Source organism: Platichthys flesus, chromosome 8 (genome assembly GCF_949316205.1).
Source record: "Platichthys flesus chromosome 8, fPlaFle2.1, whole genome shotgun sequence".
Lineage (NCBI taxonomy): Eukaryota > Metazoa > Chordata > Actinopteri > Pleuronectiformes > Pleuronectidae > Platichthys > Platichthys flesus.
This window is the reverse complement of record NC_084952.1, coordinates 13,713,076-13,731,125: the sequence shown is the minus strand read 5'-3', so window position 1 is coordinate 13,731,125 and position 18,050 is coordinate 13,713,076. Positions and strand designations below refer to the sequence as shown.

The window sequence follows — 18,050 nt, the reverse complement described above, 5'->3', positions numbered from 1 at the left end:
TATTGAATATCAAAAGGCACCACTTCTCTACCTGACTCACATTTATAAATATCTATATATATATATATATAATATAATAAAAGATATTTGGATTTTTACCCAAGAAACAAAACCTGCTCTCAATTTGGCCGAGTCAAACTTGTTGCCATGGGACTACAGAAATAAATAAAAATTGTATTAAACCCCTAATACCAATTCACTAAGCGATTTCACATAACTGTGAAGTTTCATTTAAAAAAACTGGGAATGGTTTTGGAGTGTCCAATTATCCCTGGTTCGTCCCCTGTGTGTTTAGTCTCCCTGCTCCCAGTTCATCTGTTCATGTCCCCGGTTTGGCTTGTGCTCTAGTTATATTAGTCAGTCGAGGCTCCTGCTTCTGTTTTGTTCAGCTGGGTTTCTCTTCTGTTTTTCGAGCCGCTCGAGTTCAGTGTTTCAGTTTTACCCCCCAGTTATCCCTCATGTCTCTACTTTGTTCTTTGTTCGCTTTTCAGACCTTCCTTTGCCTGCCTACCTTCCTGCCTGCTCACCAGTGACTATAAGCCTCTTTATTTATTCACTCTTCTATACTGCATCTACATTGATTCTGTCAGAGTCCTGTAAACCTTAACCTCAATACTTCCCCTCCTCTCCTCTCCAGGCAGACAGCCGCCAGCCCAGAGCTCGATTCCACTCAAGGTGTTAGAAGGAAGTTTTTGCTCACCACTGTTGCCAAGTGCTCGCTCACAGGGGGCCAATAAATAATATTATAAAAAGTATTGTATAGACCTGCTCTATATGAAAAGAGCCTTGACATGAAGCTAGTAGGAACTTTTGACATGTTCATTTGTATCAAACTGTATATTGTATAGTGAAAGCATGTGTGTTTCGCCGCCACACAGCAAAATGGCTCGTGGTTCGAACCCCTGTTTGGACTGTGCATCGTGTGTGTGGGTACAAGTTCAACTTCAAGTTAAGTTCATTTTACCAGAGGAGAAACTTGGCTTACAGTCAGATGCACAGGACACACAAACACAAAGTGAACAGAACGTGGGATTGACTCCAGCCCATTCAGCAACTGTTATAGATATATGTATATGTATGGATCATAAGAGTATTGAAAATATATTCATAAAACTAGAGTGGCGCTCAGTAGAGCTCAGACAACCTCTACAGCTGAACACTCCTACATGATCATCTAGTTCTTAGAGTATAAATATAAAATAAAAAAGGATAATGAACTGATAATCTAATGATTCAATTTTCATATTTCTTCATACATCTCCTTCAAACCTGCACAAAACACATTATCAGTATTCTAACCTTACCACAGGCTGCCTCAGCCAGATGATCAACCCTCTAACTGCTTCCAAGTGGCATAAAATCATAAAACACAGTAATCTGCATCCACTCAAATATGTAATGGTTCCTTCCCAGACCCAGGCCCTATCCTTTCACTAAGTTAGGTGAAAACCCATTTTGTATTTTGCATAATCCTAAAATAAATAACCCAACAAACCAGGAACAGACACAGGTGAAAAAAATAACCTCCTTGATGGAGGTAAAAATGATGCTAATACATTAGAATAGTAACATATAACATCTCTGTGAATGGGAGAAATTAAATAGTTTTATAGTGTTTATGAAATGCTAACTTAGCTCTGCTCTTTTACTCAGCTTGTAAATTCTCTGATGCTTCACTTTAGTAGCACATTATGCAAAGTATTTAGAGACTCACAAAGGAGAGTCTGAAATAATGAGATTCTGTTTGGTTTTCACTAAACCTTCATCTGGGATTTGGACTGAATACATTGTAAAACCTCTTCAGCCGGTGATCTCTGGTCTGACTGTCGATGAGTTTTTGTCAATATGTGAATCTCTGCTTCAAAACAGACTCGCTTGCTCAATGCTGGTTGTATGAAGACCTTGTTGTTTTACAGCTTGAATCGTGCAGGTCACTTCATGCTGTCAAGTTGACCTCCAGCTGAACAATTTCTCTGTTTAATAATATAATTAGTTTTCAGATAAATCAATCTGGCAAGCTGAATCTCTATCTAATGTCATTCATTCACTGTAATTATTGCAAGAGTTTACAGAAAGATGAGATTGAAGATTAAAAATAGGATCACATTTTTTCATTGAGGAATTGTGTTAGTCAGCTCACTTTCCTTTGGTTTGGTATGTTTATTTCTCTTCCTACCATGCGTTCATTTTTGCTGAAATTGAGTAACTTGCGCTGTGGGGAGGAAAATGTTTTGGTGTCACATCAGGTGTGTGCGTTTGTGTGATCGCCAACCTTGCGCTGGGCGGTACGCATGGTGTCCACCGTGCTGCGGAGCGCCTCCTTGTCTCTCTCCAGTGCGGCCCGCTCGCCCTCCAGGGTGGCGATGACCGTGGTCTGCATCCTGTGAAGCTCGGCCTGGCTCCGCAGGCGACACAGCTCCTCCTCCATGGTCAGACCGTCCAACTGTAGCACCTGAGAAAAAAACACAGGGGGAAATTCACTTGTCGGAGGCTTCAGTTTGTGTGGCTGCTGAACTGTGTTGTATTAGAGGCTTGTTGTTAGTTAGCCCTCTTATTGAAATCCAATACACCAGACAAAAAAAAGAAAGAATACATTTTTCTCAAATATGGTTTCTGTCAATTGCAATAGTTTATGTCACACTTCTGGTAAGTCTTGTTTTAATTAGCTATTTGATGCTGTTGAAATTAGGTGAAACATCATGATTAACAGCTACGACTGACTCGGGATTGGTTTAGCATGTGTATCAGCGGGACCTCGCTATACCTGCTTCATGGAAGATCAGATGAATATGCAACAGAAATTAAAAGTCTCCAGCCAGGTTAGCAGCTCTACTTCATTACCCTGCTGGTCTGAGCTTGACGTTGACATCATGCATGTATAATGTACAGTGTCGTGTGTTAGCCTGTTTACATTTGCTAATTAGCACTAAAACAAAGAACAGCCGAGACTGAAGGGTACGTCATTAGTTATATGGACAAATGCAAATTTCCATGTGAAATGAAAGTGATTACAAATCATCTTGTGAGGTACATGATGGTGTCTACTCGATTTCATTACAACCTCTCTAAACATGAATGTGTTTAAGTCTGGATAAATACTAAAGTAAATAAAAAAATTCTATAATTATTACTGTACTAAAACACATTCTCTTAGGAGATTGCAAGACAATTACAGAACTGTACAATAAGTTAGTGCTGGAATGAATCTGTGCACCTTCTACCAGTAGGGGGATATTACTTGTTAAACTAAATGCTACATCAATCAATCCATCCATCCATCCATCATCCATCCATCCATCCATCCAACCATCCATCAGTACCTCTATCTGCCTGCGAGCTTCTCCCAGACTTCCAGCGGCTTTCTTCAGGCGCTGCAGCTCAGCCTCCAAGACCACCAGCCTCTGCTCAGCCTCCCCAGTTTTCTTGCTCTGCTCTCCCAGCTTGGAGTACAGAACCTGGGCCACATTAGCCTGTCTGTCAGCCTCCTCCTGGGCCTCCACGAGTCGGGTTGTCAGAAGCTCCACATCAGGAGCAGGCAAGCAGCACTCAGTCTGCTCTGCGGCTGTGCTCTCGGCGTTATCCTTTATGCTTTGTGGATGCTTCTGGACCTCGGAGGTTGTTTTTGACGCCGGCTGCTCTTCCTTTAGTTCACTTTCTCTCTCCTGTCTCTCCCTTCCTTTCTGCCCCCCCTCTGCCTCTCCCCTCCTTTTGAGCTCAATCTCCTCATCACATGGTTCATGTTTTCCCCCTATAATGCGGAGAACCTCCTCACCCACACCTGCTTCCCGCTGGGTCCCAATGATTTCTCCTCTTCTCTCCCTCCCCTCCATCATCTTCACCCCTCCTTCTCCCTCCCCCCGGCAGGATTCAGAGCCCTGGACTCCCCTCTCCCTCCTCTCCTCCTCCTCTCTGCAAGGCTTCTTCATTCCTTTCCCCCTCGTCTGGTCTTCCTGGTGTTGGAGTTTGGTCACAAGCTGTTCTAGGTGCTGCTTCAATGTGGCATTTTCATTCTTCAAGTTTTGAAACTGAAAAGTACAATGGGAGAGAAATGTTTTTGCTTTTCAGAGCTTTGCATTTCTTCAGTTTCTTTTCTTTTGGTGCTTCCATGCATCGAACATGAAACAACTTGAATGCATTGTGAGCAAAAAGATGATTTTTGGTTGGTTTAAACTGAACAGTTAGACTGGACATCCTGAAAAGAACATGAGGTCACAGCTATCACAGATTATTGTACAATTCAGAGAATATGGGGATACACTGTCAGATAAACCATTAACATTGAATTTCAACTCTGTCACACGCATCATTCCCAGAACTCCCTTCATTAATCACATCACTCCTGTCCTTCAGCAGCTTCATTGGCTCCCGGTCAAATATTGCATTGTTTTTTAAGATTATGTTTCTCTCCTACTGTTCCGAACTTCTTCCATCACTCTACCACCTGCCGGCTTGACCACCATGGGATCTAGAGCGTTCAGCCACTCTGCTTCCCGCCTCTGGAACTCCCTCCCTCTGGACATTCTTAATATTGACTCTCTCTCCATTTTCAAATCCTTTCTCTCTACACGTTTTATTCATTGCTAATTGTATTTATCTTTTTCAAACATTGTTCTTTTTTCTTTGTTCTGTTTTTATCTCTGCCTTTGTCTAGTGACCTTGATTGCTGTGAATGGCGCCTATGAAAAAAAAATAATAATTATTATAAGTTTTTCATTTATACGTTTTTAGAAAATATTATTGCATAATATTCCTTCTATACGTAATAAATAGCACTGTGAGACAGAAAAAGACATTGTATATGAAACATTTCTATTATAGCTGTTGAATTTGGTTCTGTAACAGCCTACAGTAACCCTCAGGTCCCTCTCTGCTCACCTCAGTGAGTGTGTTCTGATGCTCCATCTCCATACCTGCCAGCTCATCCTTTGTTTCTGGAGAATCTGCCTGCAGCGACAGGAAATCAGTTAACTCCTACAGCTGCTTATCCAAAAATCTTTAGCGGCTCAGACACTTAAAGATGCTGAGTCTACAAGTGATTTCAATAAACACACCGACGAAGTTCTTTCTGGTGATCATTATAATACATAAGGGCAAACTCTACACAGTTTATACTCTGGTTCACATAGCATGGAGTTGAACATGTTCTTCTAAAGCTCTGTCACCTTTCTTCTGTCTCTCCCTCTAACCACCGAACCCTCCAACACACTGTCATCATCTACATTGTTTCTGTATAACCTGCTTTGACCTCAGACCTGTAGCAGGAGATAGGTAAACTGTTTAGAGTTAGATGCCTCAGCCCTGACCTCCTGCTGGGCCTGTAGCTCCTCCAGTTGTCTCCTCAGCTCTGCATTCTCCTGCTCTGCTCCCAGCAGCCTCAGCGTTGAAGCCTCACCCACCTCCACGCTCAGCGGCCTCTGATCTGTGACAGAGGAAGGGATAAATAAAGAATAAAGCATAAGAAGGAGGAGAGGCGGAAAAGGAAAATGGAGGAAAAGAGATTGAACTTGATTATAGCTGATTGATAACCTGTGGGCCAGTATTCCCCTTAACATATTTCCTCTTATCAGTTAATTAAAATGTCTTAAATGACAAGGTGCAGAGAGGCAGCGGCTCTGACCAATCAGTTCGCTCAGCTCCTCGTCAGTGTCCAGTTCTGATTCGTGGAAACGTTGGCGAACCGCAGCGACCAGGGCGGGAACACTGCCCCCTCCGTCGCTGCTGCTGTGCCTCAGGTCTGCCTCAAGGCTCATGTTCATCTCCAGCAGCTCGTCAACTCGCTGCCTCTCAGTCTCCCGCTCCTACACACACACACATTGATGTCAAGGGGCACACACACAATATACAATATATAAGATATTTACCACATCTATGACATACAAGGTTTTTAAGAAATACTGATTATTTCTGATTCATATTAAACAAACAGAACCCTCACAAACACTAATATGTCCAACAATATCATTTAAAATGAGACACACACAAATTTAAAAACATTTGCAAATGTTTTCTAAAGTAAATAGCTGTATAAAAATGTATGATCACAAACACAAAGTTAGACATCTTGTCTCCACCCACCGCTTCCACATCCATGATTTTATTTCGCAACAGAAGATTGTCCCTCTCCAGTTCCCTTAACGAAGAGCAACGTGCACGAGCGCCTGTCAGCTGTTCTTCCAGGAGCGCTTTGGTCTCCTGCAGCGCCGCGCACAGCTGCTGCTGCTCCTGCAGGGGGCGCCGCACACAGGGAGAGAAAACATGGAATGATAAAGTGGAGTTATCATTATGTCAACCTGACATTAGGTAGACCTTCAGAACAAATATTTGACCACATTTTTTCTAGAACCCAATTTTGGCGAGCCGAGGTCAACCCTGATATTAGTGAGGAAAAAATGACAGATAAGGTGCGTCGACCGTTTATATAAGAAAAACAAGCAATGATTCCTGATTTGTCATTATGAACCCTCATGACCAAGAAATGTAATTGAGGTTTGATATTTGTATATGTACAATATAAACATTCTTAAAGTCCTTACCAGAAATCCTTTCTACATTGTTTAATCTGTATAATAAAATGTTTTATACTGGCAAATGTAAATGCTAACACCGTTTTTTCTTGACCAACCAGATCCTTGGCCTGGCTCAAATTTTCCACCTCCTCTCACCAAAGCTTTTTGATCTTTGTCCCACACTTGTCTGCACCAGAACACAAGATGAAATGTTGTGGACACAGTCAGGACTTCATGTATTCTGTGAGAAGCGATTGTAATTTACAATGCAACCACTTCCTCTAATTTGCCCACACCTATAACTGCCACAGTTGTTCTTACATTTCAAAGAATTTGTAACTATAGTTATACATGTTGAGACAAGTAGTATGGGACTATAGTCGTGCATTGGCTTTAACCTCAATTGGGGTAGTTATGATGAAGATGCAGGCAGGAAGTGGTGTGGAAAGGAAAGAAAGAGAAAGATGCATCAAGGTCCCCTAGTATGGAAGATAATATGTGAGTTTATAGAGCATAGAAAACTGTTCTATACTTATTATGTAGTGTGATCAAATCTCGTTAATCTTGTTATGCTATTGAAGTTCTCATCCAGCAGTTTGTCACAATTAAATACTGACACCATGAGAATTCAGCAGAGTATGTGAAATGAAAACCCTGTGTGAGAAAAGAAGTTATGGAAAAAATAGTGTTGTTCCAGAATCAGATCTGAGAATCAAGATGTCATACTGAGACTTGTATAAAAAATGCAGCATCCTTTTTTATCCAGCAACAAAAGCCCGACATGACTTCTAGCTGCTTTTCATTCTGATCTTTTGAGGCAGTTTTCACCGGAGAGGGAAGAATCTCCTCCTCTTGAAACGAAAGCATCACTCCATAATTCCAATAAAACCTGATATTTGATGATGATTTTGTCTTCAGAAAGAAGAAAGGTTACAGCTCCCGTCAACAGACTGGGCTCAGAACTATAACAGGTGTCATCAGTGCATGTAAAACTGTGTTTAAAGTGTAAATCCTTTCTTATTTTGTAGGCATCGAGTTTGTTTCTGTTAGTTATGGTAGCAGCCTCAGCAGAGTAATTGCTGAGGCTAACTCTACCACTACAATAATGTGTGACGGGATAATAAACACAAGTATTCAGACAAACAGATGCTAAACAAGGCACCATGATGATATGAACCAATTGATTTTTGAGCAAAACGAGCCTATAAAGATCCAATTATATGAACATTTGTGATTCTTCCCTGTGTGACTCATTATTAGAGATGTCACAGAGATTGTCAGCACTTTACTTGGTGCGATCTCCATTATCGCGGCCTGAACTGTGAAGGTAGGATCTGAACTGTTAGAATCTGGAGTTTTCCAGCACAGATTGCATATAAACATTTAATGTCCGCTCTTCTTCTAAACTTCACGGTGTCAAAATTAATTATGAATCCCAACACAAGAAAAATTCATCCAGCTGTCCAATTTGGGCTGTCACAGGGACGCAGAATAAATCATAAAAAGAAGGTGACGGCGAGGACACTGGGGTGTTTTACAAGGATTTAAGCACACTCTCCACCTCAGAACAGCTATACCACAGAATAAATCTCATTTGGGTATAAAAGTTCCAATAACCGAAGCCATACTCCTGCTCTGTCAATGAAGCAGCTCCCAGCAGTAAATCCTGATGACATCATACAATATATCCTCGCTCTCTGACATTGTTCACACTCACTCCTGATGGAAAAGCTCACAGCCATAAGATGGAACATACGGCTTCTGAGAGAACGTCTTTTAAAAAAAATAATAGCCACTCAGGGAACACTTTTAAAAGGGAATCTAAAAGGGGATACGACCTTCTCTGGTAATGTTTATACAATGAACTATCTTTGTCTTTGTCGCTTTTTGTGTGTTTATGTCTAAAATGTCTGATGTCTATATGTAACGCACTGTCACAACAATATGGATGCATTTCATGGTGTTGATGTAGACGTGCTGGTTGTTCCCTCTGTGGAGTAAAGTGCTTATTTCGAAGTGTGTAAGTATGAGTGAGTGTGTGTGTGTGTAAGCGTGCATGTGTGTGTACCTTCAGCTGAGTCCGTGTGAGCTCCAGGGTGCGTAATCTGTGTTTACAACTTTGAAGCTCAGTCTGGAGATGCTCGGCCCGTGTAGCTCGCTCGCGGGCGCAGTCCAGCTCATCCCGCAGTGCACGCATGCCCCTCACCTCACCCTGCAGAGTGCGATTCTGCAGACACAAAAACAAACACACACACATATTCAAACACCAGTGGGAATGAGGTCAGTAAAGGTTGTATATAGATATGGGATATGCAGCAGAACAAATGTTGACAAAGTCTGATACAGAGAGAAGGAATAGTGTGTGTCTGTGCGTGTGTGTGTGTGCGTGTGTGTGCATGTGTGTGTGTGTGTGTGTGTGTTTGTAATATCCTCACAAAGATAAAAGGTGATTAAAAAACAATTTTCTACAAGACCTCAGATTCAATTTAATACCTGGACCAGGTTTAGATTTAGGAAATAATAGCATAGTGATGAACAGATTAAGTCTTTTAATTGAAGCTACTGAAACATTTAGTTATAGTAACAAACAATGCTTCAATGACAAAACCTTGGATTGTTAGTAATATTACTTCTACTGGACTGATGCAACTAAATGATTTAGGGAATGAACATTGTGCCCTCATATGCGCAGGATCATGCATCTAGATATGTTCTGAATTTTGTTCAACCTGTCAGGCTCAGCTGGGACAGAAGTTGAACTTTAACAGTAGTCCTCCTCTGGACAGCACTGTAGTTGGCTGCAGTGTTATTGCTGCTAAATAGGTGACCTAAGAGGAATCAACTTACTGGCTATAAAACGACAGCTGTGTTCTGTGCCATTGGCTGTGCTTTACCCGTTTTGAGCCTAAAATACAGTGAATTATAGCCATTGCCAAATTAGTTAAGTTTTATTTGTGATAAATTCTTCCTGTGTGTCCCTCCAAAGCTTGTTGAAAAAAGTTACAACAGAAACATCTCAGATTTGGCAGTACAAGTCGGGCTCAACTGGGTCAGGTTCACTGCAGATCTCTGTCATGTGTCTGTACCTCTTTCTGAAGCTTCTTCAGCTGCTCCTCCATGGTTTGGATCTCCTGCTGGTTATCCAATAGCTGATCCCCTTTATCTTCCCTGGAAACAGTCAAACATAAAACCATCATTACTTAACTAGAATATTGCTGTCTTGTGGTTGTATGCCTGCACCAACCACCACACTTTCAGACTACATACATTTTTTTTCCAAATTGATATGAGTTCACTATGAACTTTAACCTCTGAAATCTCATCAGTTCATCTTGTAGTCTAACTGGTCAAATTTTAGGAAATCTCCTCAAGGCAAACCTGAGTCACCCCGCTCTAGAGGCAAAAATATGTTTTGTGAGGCCACCATGACCTTGAACAAGAAAATCAAATCAGTTCATCCTTAAGTCCATGTGAACCCTACTTGAAAGAATTCTCTTGATGAGTTCTTCAGATAAGGGTGAGGCCAAATAGGGTTTTTGAGGTTTGTACCAAATTGGAAGAAGGCTTTCTTGAGATATCGAGTTCACAGGGAGGCAGAGGGACAACACAAAAACAATGCACTGGATGTCGCCGCTGTGGAGGCATAAAAACATTAAAATAAAAAGCAGTTCATAATTTTCTAACCATAATATTATGACGGGTTATATTTGCAAGAGACATGTATATCCAGAATTATAATTTGCAGTGATATTACGTTATTTCACTCTGTGAATTGGATTAGAGCAGTGAGCCCCTGATTAGTTCCCTAATGAGTAACAACTCAAAGTTTTGTGTATTGTTAAGTGTGACTAAATCATTTGCACATGTTTTATGTTGACCTTTATCAAAACTTCTCTAGAGGCTCTCTTGCGTTTCCATCTCACACACACACACACTCACACTGGCACAAACACACTCACACTGGCACACACACACACACACAAACACACACACACACACACACTTCTTTGTGAGGACACTCGTCGGCATAATGCATTTGCCCGTCCCTAACCCTAACATAAACCTAATTCTAAACTCTAATTTAAAAAAACAAATCTTAGCCCTTAACCAAACCTTTGAAAAAGTCAGGATGGTGGACAATGTCCTCACTTTCCAAAATCGTCCTCACATCGCGAAGTCTGTGGTAAAAATGGTACCCATAAATATATAAGTACAAGTACAAGCCCACTCACAGTTGTTGTTTAAGGCGGCGGAGTTTGGCCTTGCTATCTGCCAGCTGGAGTGCCAGACCTTGGGGTGGCTCGTCGCTTTGTCCGCCCAGGGGCACCGTGGTTGAGTCAGTCTGGGCCTCCCGCTCCCGACAAAGCTCTGCTATCCTCTGGGAGTGCGAGGGAGCCAGAGATGGGTCGACAGACGAGGCGAGGAACAGAGAGGTCGAAGGAAAAGATTTGAGAATGAGTCATAGGGAAAATAAGAGCGACTCACAGGAACGACCAAAAGGTTGTTAAAAGGTTTATACCCATAATGTTAAACGCGAGGATGCCTGTTCAAAACGAATGGAAAATACATCTAATCGACATAGAAGAAGAAAACCAATCCAGTTTTCATGTGGTTACACAACAACAGGGGAGCTTATTTGAGTCAATTTGTTACACTTTCTCATATAAACTAAAGGTTTGTAAAATCTCAGTCAAACTGCACAGCGTTGTCAAAATAAACCAAAGTCATATATTGAGTAATAATTGTGGTCTGCGTCTCAGAGCAAAAATGATCTTGCTCTTAATACATAATATATCTCAGTCTTTTGTTGCAATATCATTATGAGAGAGTGCAGGAGAGCGCCTCAGTCCACTGCATTTTAATTGTCATCTTAATATTCCACAGTATACTCACGTTTTCTGCATTTAAATATCACCCACCGCCCACTCATCTGGAGTGCAACTACAACAATAACGTCAGAATTACTGCGATTTGAGTGGGATAAGGTATAAAATCTTGATCAAATATATGGCACAATGAAAAGTGCTGTACTTACTTATGCATGCTTTCCTTTTTCAGTTAATCCAATTTTATTACTTCTTAAAAAAGAAATTGTCTCATTAACATGCTGGTGTGGGTGAAATCTTCCTACAGGTCTCAGAGGAAAAGCATCAAGAACATTTTTAGGATTTGCTCTTTTGTTTTTAGTGGATATTTTTTCTGCAGAGGTAGAGAGGAAACACTCTGAGATATGGTTTTTATATAAGATGTTTTTCATTTTTCATCACAAAGATCCGCAAGATTTATTTAGAATTTTTTTTATGACCATGCCAGATATCATCACAGCATGTCTGGCTTCTGCTCTAGAGATTCTCTCACATTAATGTCAATTAATCATTTCAAATGATAGTTGGACATTATGGGATTTACACGTATTTAGATTAAAAGTGGCACAACTTGTTACCTTTAGACAGAGCCCATACAGCTAATTCCCCCCTTTCCCAGTCCTTATGCTAAGCTAACCTAAGCTAACTGGCTTTTGGCTGCAACCACACATTTACCATGCAGACATGAGAGTGGTATCTATCTGTGGACAAGAGAGGAAATTACTATATCTTCCAAAATCTCAAAATGTCCTTTGACGGTGGACATGCATACCTCCAGGTGAGTGTCTCTCTGTGCCATCAGGCCTTGAATCTGCTTGGCCATGGAGCTGAACACCGGCTGTAAGTCTGCACCTTCCACCTCCACCAGCTCCTCCCACTGCAGCGGCAGCACCATGCGAGGATCCTGAGTCACCTGCAGCGAGGACAGGGTCTCAGGTTTGCGATAAGAAAACTTGACACAAAATCAAGATCTGGAAACAAATTAGCCTTTTTCCTCATATTTCTATATGTGAAGTGTGACCAAAAATGCCTGACTAATGAATGCAAAACTGATAATTATGTAAACATGTTTGAAATGTCCTCGGGTGGAAGGCATATGAACTGCAAGCAGGGGCGGCATCCATCCTGGCAGGAAGGACTCCTCTCACCTCAGTGATTTATGAGGCTGGCACAAAAAACGATGGTGGAAACATGCTGTTATTGTAATTCAGACATGCTGGTATGCAACATGCTGTTTTTGTAACACTGGCAATTATCCACAAGGTGTATTTTTAAAAGAGCACAATTTGGCATTCATGCCTTACTGGAGAGGACAGCAAATAAATGAGGAAGAGGATGAAGAGAAAGAGGTGGAGGTAAATAGTGGAACAGGATCCATCCTGCAGTCACAAGTGGCAGCCAGAGGTAAAGAGGGAGCCGGTGCAGTGACAGGCAGCTCACACTTACTAGGAGCAGAAGAGGTAACAGTTCCACACTGTCAGCCTTCCGGCCAGACTGTGATGTAATTCTTTACTGAATCATATTTATGAATAAAAATCATTTTAGAAGTGTCTCCCCCTGGAAAGTATTTCCTCATACTGATGATCAGCAGGTTTTTTATATCTGAAGTGAACGTACCTGCTGAATACAGCTGGCAATGGCTGCCTGGGTCTCAATGTCCAGAGACTGAATCTGCTGAATGAACGTCTCCTTCTTCTCACACTGCGGACACAGAGGTTGTGTGTGTGTGTGTGTGTGTGTGTGTGTGTGTGTGTGTGTTTGTGCGTGTGTGGGTGTGGGTGGGTGTGGGTGGGTGTTAGATCAAAATATATAAATTTCAATATAAACTGAATATCTTTGGGTTTGGGCTGTTGGTCCATTTTAAAGCTGATTCTCATGATGATGGTCATTTGTTGTTACAATTGTTGATAAAAACCATCATTGATCACAGCTGTACAATAATCAATTAATCAAATATTTGCTAATTAAACAAATTATTATGTTATTAATCCATCATTATCCGTGGTAATATTCAATATGTAGAGTACCGATGAAAAGCATTTAATCCCCTCTTGAGAGCTACAACAATGTGCTTATTTTGAAGGTTTTTCCTTGATACTGAATAAACCAAATGTTTGACCTTCCAGATAAATACAATTGTGTTTGAACTAATCAAACAAATTTAATAAGCTGCAGAATCCCTGTTCAGCCTTCCTTTCTCTATCGGTATAAAACTGCTGTTTCCTATTCTGTTTTTGTCGTCCTCATTTCAGCTTTCCCACAATTCAAAATCTGAAGAATTTCTATTTTTCCACAAACAAACAGTGTTGCCATGGGATTAATCTGAAAGAAGCTAAAACAGGGGGCCAAATCTGGGCCGTATAAAAAGTGTGGCCGTCACTTGAGTAATTATTATTTACTCTTTGGGGAACAAGAACTTGCAGTGCATGCAGTAATTGTTTTACTCAGGGGCAGAGGATTGGGCCCCAGAATCTACAGCCTGACCACTACGCTACTGCTCAAATGTCAAATACTGAACAAAAATACACTGGTTGTCCAAAGGCTCAGTAGAATAATGCTGGAGTCATTATCAACTTTTAAAAGAGCGTGGTGGTCATGTGAGTCTGTGATCACCTGCACGGAACAACCCAATAAGAGGAGGAGCAGTCGCCTGAGTTCCTCCACCGCCGCCTCTGAGGACACAGAAATAACTGTCATCATCATTATCATCGCCATCGTCTCCAGCCCCCAACGCCATCCTTCCTATGATTATCCCCTTAATGTGTTTCCCAGATAGCAGCGATATGGACTCGTATATAAAGTATAATTACTTTCTCGCTGCTGACAGACATGGTGCTGATAGGATTTTGTTGCTATCTTGTACCTGTAAGGGGGTTCTGCCCCAGGATGGCGACATTCGGGAGGGACATCAGGATCAACTGTTGCAGGTCTTCCTGCAAGAAAAGAATAAATGTGACGAGTTAGGCAAAAAAAGGAAAACTGTTACTGATCAGCAGGTCTGCCCGCAGTGTGACTGAATAAACAATACAACTTTCCACCAGCCGGCTGCGGTTTGTGGTGTAAACAAAAGCTGATATCCGATAAGAGTGTGTTGTTTCTGTTCTTCAGGGACAGGGAGGCTTTGTGCTGATCAGGTTTATTATATATTTCAGTGTGGCTTAATCTTGGGATTATCTCAGGGTAATAGAAACATAGAAACTGATCTGATGAATGAATAATAACTAAATCAATGCAGCGTTTCCATTGTTGCCCTTGTGCTTTAAAGGTCTGTGTAATGTGGGAGATGCAGACACGGCAACATTAACAACGTGCAGAGTCACAAAGGTCACAAGATACGTCAAACTCCACCTGAACTGTTTACTAACAACAAACCAAAGACAACTCCTGCAAACAAGCTACTCACAAGAGCCTGATAATGCTCATGATCATGTCTGGTACATTATCATGAGCATTATTATTGGCTGATTTTAGCTTGAGATAGGTCTATAAATATTGCTACATAATCAATATATTCTGATTTCTGTAATTAGAATCCTGATCAGCTTCATCAGAACAGAAGCCATACACCCACTTACACACTAATAACAGATCACATTAACTTAAACTCACCAATTCAAACACCCACTCACAATTCATTAAAATTGCACAGGCTAAATCATCTAAAGCAGAGATTATGCCCAAAGTTAATATAAATAACACAACAGATACAATGACAGATGGCTTTAAAGAACATCTATAAATAAAACCAAAGAGACAATTATTGCAGCAGTTCAATACGAGTGCAATTGGCATAATGCCTGGAGGTTTATAATCAGCAAAGATTATATCTTTAGATACATACAATTATGAGATGAGGAAGATTGTGTCAGAAGATGTGTTTTTTGGAGAAATGTATCCTTTCCTGTTTCTTGAATTAAATCTACAGGCAGAGATAATGGCTCTGGATAGGTACATGTCATTCAATGATTGCAATTCTGCCAAGATAACTGCATATCTACTAACTTGTCTGATATGGTTATGATGGTAATCTCATAACAAAAAGGCATAGATATCCAGCATCTTGGTGACAGAATAATTGTATTGTATTTATTTGTAATGTGTGACCAGGGCGTAAAAAACTGAAAGATAACGTTTGACAAAAGCTATTTTTTGTTTAAAAACAGAAAGCGTTTAAAAAAATAACTAAAAAAACATTTACATTCAAATTGGTCAAATTTAAGGCAACACTGTCTGAATATAAACATGAATGTTGCTTAAAATAAGCAAGGGATATGACTATGTTGATATTGTGTTTGGTTGTTTGTAGTTTTAAAATAAAATACAAATTCAATGTTTCCTTATTTAAGACTATATCTAAATTCTCTCCCTAAAAACAAGAAATAAAAAAAAATATATTTTGATGCTAAAAAAAAGTAACCAAGTTTGGGTGGTAACTGAATTATTTTAGCATTAGCTGGCCTTAACTAGATTGCTTGAAATTAATCCTTTTTTTAAATCTTATTTGAAGAATTTATAAAATGACAGTCGAACAGACAGTTACATTTGACAGGGCATTTTTGCAGTGTACCAGAATCTAAAAAATGAGAAGACACATTCCCCCTCAGTTCAATAGCGATGCTTTGAGTAAATCTTTGAGTCTCTCCTCTGAGCCGGGAAAGAAAAGCTTTTGAATGGGGATGTTTCTTGTCCTATGCTAGACAGAATTTTTTAACATGTTTTACTCTGACACTGTGGTAAGCTTGTTTCACCAAGCTTTAATTTCTGCTTTCAGATCTTGGAAAGATCTCTTCGCAGATTCTAAATGGTGCCTCAGACATCCTCCACACTGAAACTTTTCTGGCAACAAAATCATTTGCGGGGGCCTGCAGTGCTCTGCTCCCGCTACATTGGTATCTTGCGCAGCACCAATGGTCACGAGCCTGTTACGTTACTCCTTTATCTTACTGGTCTTGAACACAGAAAAAAATCACAACAAAAGTTTCTGTCGACCAGCCACAGGCTGACGTTGGCTCTCTCTCCTCCCAGTTCGATCAAAGCCTGTGCCCATCTTTCCCAAGAAGCATCTGTCCAGTCATAACACTAAAGCAGCAAGTCACAATTAAATCTCTCTCTCTCTCTCTCTCTCTCTCTCTCTCTCTCTCTCTCCCTCTCTGTCTCTCTCTCTCTCTCTCTCTCTCTCTCTCTCTCTCTCTCTCTGCTTGTTAACTGTAGTTTATGCATACAGTGAGAAAAGCAATGTACCAAGAGACAGTTGCTCCCTTCAGCAGCTCCATCGTGTGCAAGTTTGACATCAGAGGCATGTGCAGCCGACCTGAAGTTTCTGCCCCTTCAGGGCCTGTGGAGCATCAGCCACTGCGCCGCCGCGTCGGTCATTGTCGTTTGGTCCATGAAGCCAAACACCGACCGATGTAAAAAAAAATATCTTGATATCTTTTTTGGCCATATCATCCAGTCCAGCTACAATTACACAAAATCTTTGTAAATAGTCCCTGACATGTTCAGGGCTCCACAGTCAATCTGTGACATTGTGATCATACACACTTCCAACAATGGCATGTCTTTGTCTGTGTTTGTTTGTCTGTTAGTTTGCAGGATTACACAAAAACTACCGGACAACATTTCTTAGAGAATCCTTCATGGATCTTGATGAAAAAATCCAAATCTAGTGAATTGAAATGTAATTGAAAGTAGACTGTTAGGCCTTGGGTGAGGTATGTGTTCTACTGAGTGTCATTAGGGGGCTCCATTTATGTACACAACTGACCAGAGGATGTTGTTATTTGGCTCTGTCAGAATAAACGGAGATTGCATCCAAAGATTTTCCTCATATCACATTGCTCACAAGCTAGACTCGCTCCTCCTTTCTTTGGGAGGTAAGCAAACCAAATTTCAGCTGTCGTGTTTTCTTTGTTAACTCAAAGATATATTTCATTGGGAGGACACAAATAGCTCAGTCACTATATTAGAGAAGCTGATGTCACAGCAGAGAAAATGAAGCCTTGCCAGGCTGCACGGCACACTCACACACACTCTCTCACACGCACACGGTATACACAGCTTAAAAACAAACAGAAAGGGCCAAGTAAAAACAGGACCTGTGGGGAAATAACCGTCCACAGGAACAATGGAACCTATTTTGGGTACAGGTGAAATTCTACTGTAACACCATCCTGCTTCTCACTTATTGCCAGTGCCTTTTTTCCACTTCAAGCTTTCAGTTGACGTCAGTACTTCGTGTACATGGAAGTGAAACCTTGTAGACTTGTGTTGTGAGATGAGCTAAGCAGCTCACGTTCACTCCCCTTCGACCGGTGCTCGAGGAGGCGTTCTTTGCTGAGAACAGAGGCCTCTCCTCCTCCGGGGAAAAGAATTGTGTCATTTCCTCAAATGCCACAGGCCCCTACAACGCACATTTATGAAAAAGCATGCTACTGAGAGCTGCTTGATAGATTATTTTATTCTCTTTCCTTCCTCAACACGTCCCCTAACCATGAAAGATTCAGCTGGCCACTCTCGCTCACTACATTTGCCTGTTAATAAGCAGGGACACGCCTGCTAAGGATGGAAATATTCAGTGTTTCATCTTGTCTTTCCTGCGAGGGCTCCTTCACCCACGCCACTCACTTCAAAGTTTCAACAATTTTCTGAGGAGGAATATTGGACCTCATATTATATTTGA

The 18,050-nt window shown here is 41.0% G+C and overlaps 1 protein-coding gene across 1 annotated transcript in view; it reads right to left on the bottom strand.

The window, feature by feature from the left end:
* ccdc88b (coiled-coil domain containing 88B) overlaps positions 1 to 18,050 on the bottom strand; it is a 40,909-nt gene that overhangs the window by 17,854 nt on the left and 5,005 nt on the right. The window contains exons 4-16 of the mRNA XM_062393574.1: positions 14,235 to 14,304; positions 13,985 to 14,043; positions 12,989 to 13,072; positions 12,144 to 12,284; positions 10,739 to 10,884; positions 9,593 to 9,674; positions 8,575 to 8,733; positions 6,076 to 6,222; positions 5,618 to 5,798; positions 5,304 to 5,419; positions 4,876 to 4,944; positions 3,321 to 4,025; positions 2,273 to 2,452 (exon numbers count right to left, since the gene is read on the bottom strand). Of these exons, the coding sequence (XP_062249558.1) occupies positions 2,273 to 2,452; positions 3,321 to 4,025; positions 4,876 to 4,944; positions 5,304 to 5,419; positions 5,618 to 5,798; positions 6,076 to 6,222; positions 8,575 to 8,733; positions 9,593 to 9,674; positions 10,739 to 10,884; positions 12,144 to 12,284; positions 12,989 to 13,072; positions 13,985 to 14,043; positions 14,235 to 14,304 (2,139 nt within the window). The remainder of the gene's footprint in view (positions 1 to 2,272; positions 2,453 to 3,320; positions 4,026 to 4,875; positions 4,945 to 5,303; positions 5,420 to 5,617; positions 5,799 to 6,075; positions 6,223 to 8,574; positions 8,734 to 9,592; positions 9,675 to 10,738; positions 10,885 to 12,143; positions 12,285 to 12,988; positions 13,073 to 13,984; positions 14,044 to 14,234; positions 14,305 to 18,050) is intronic.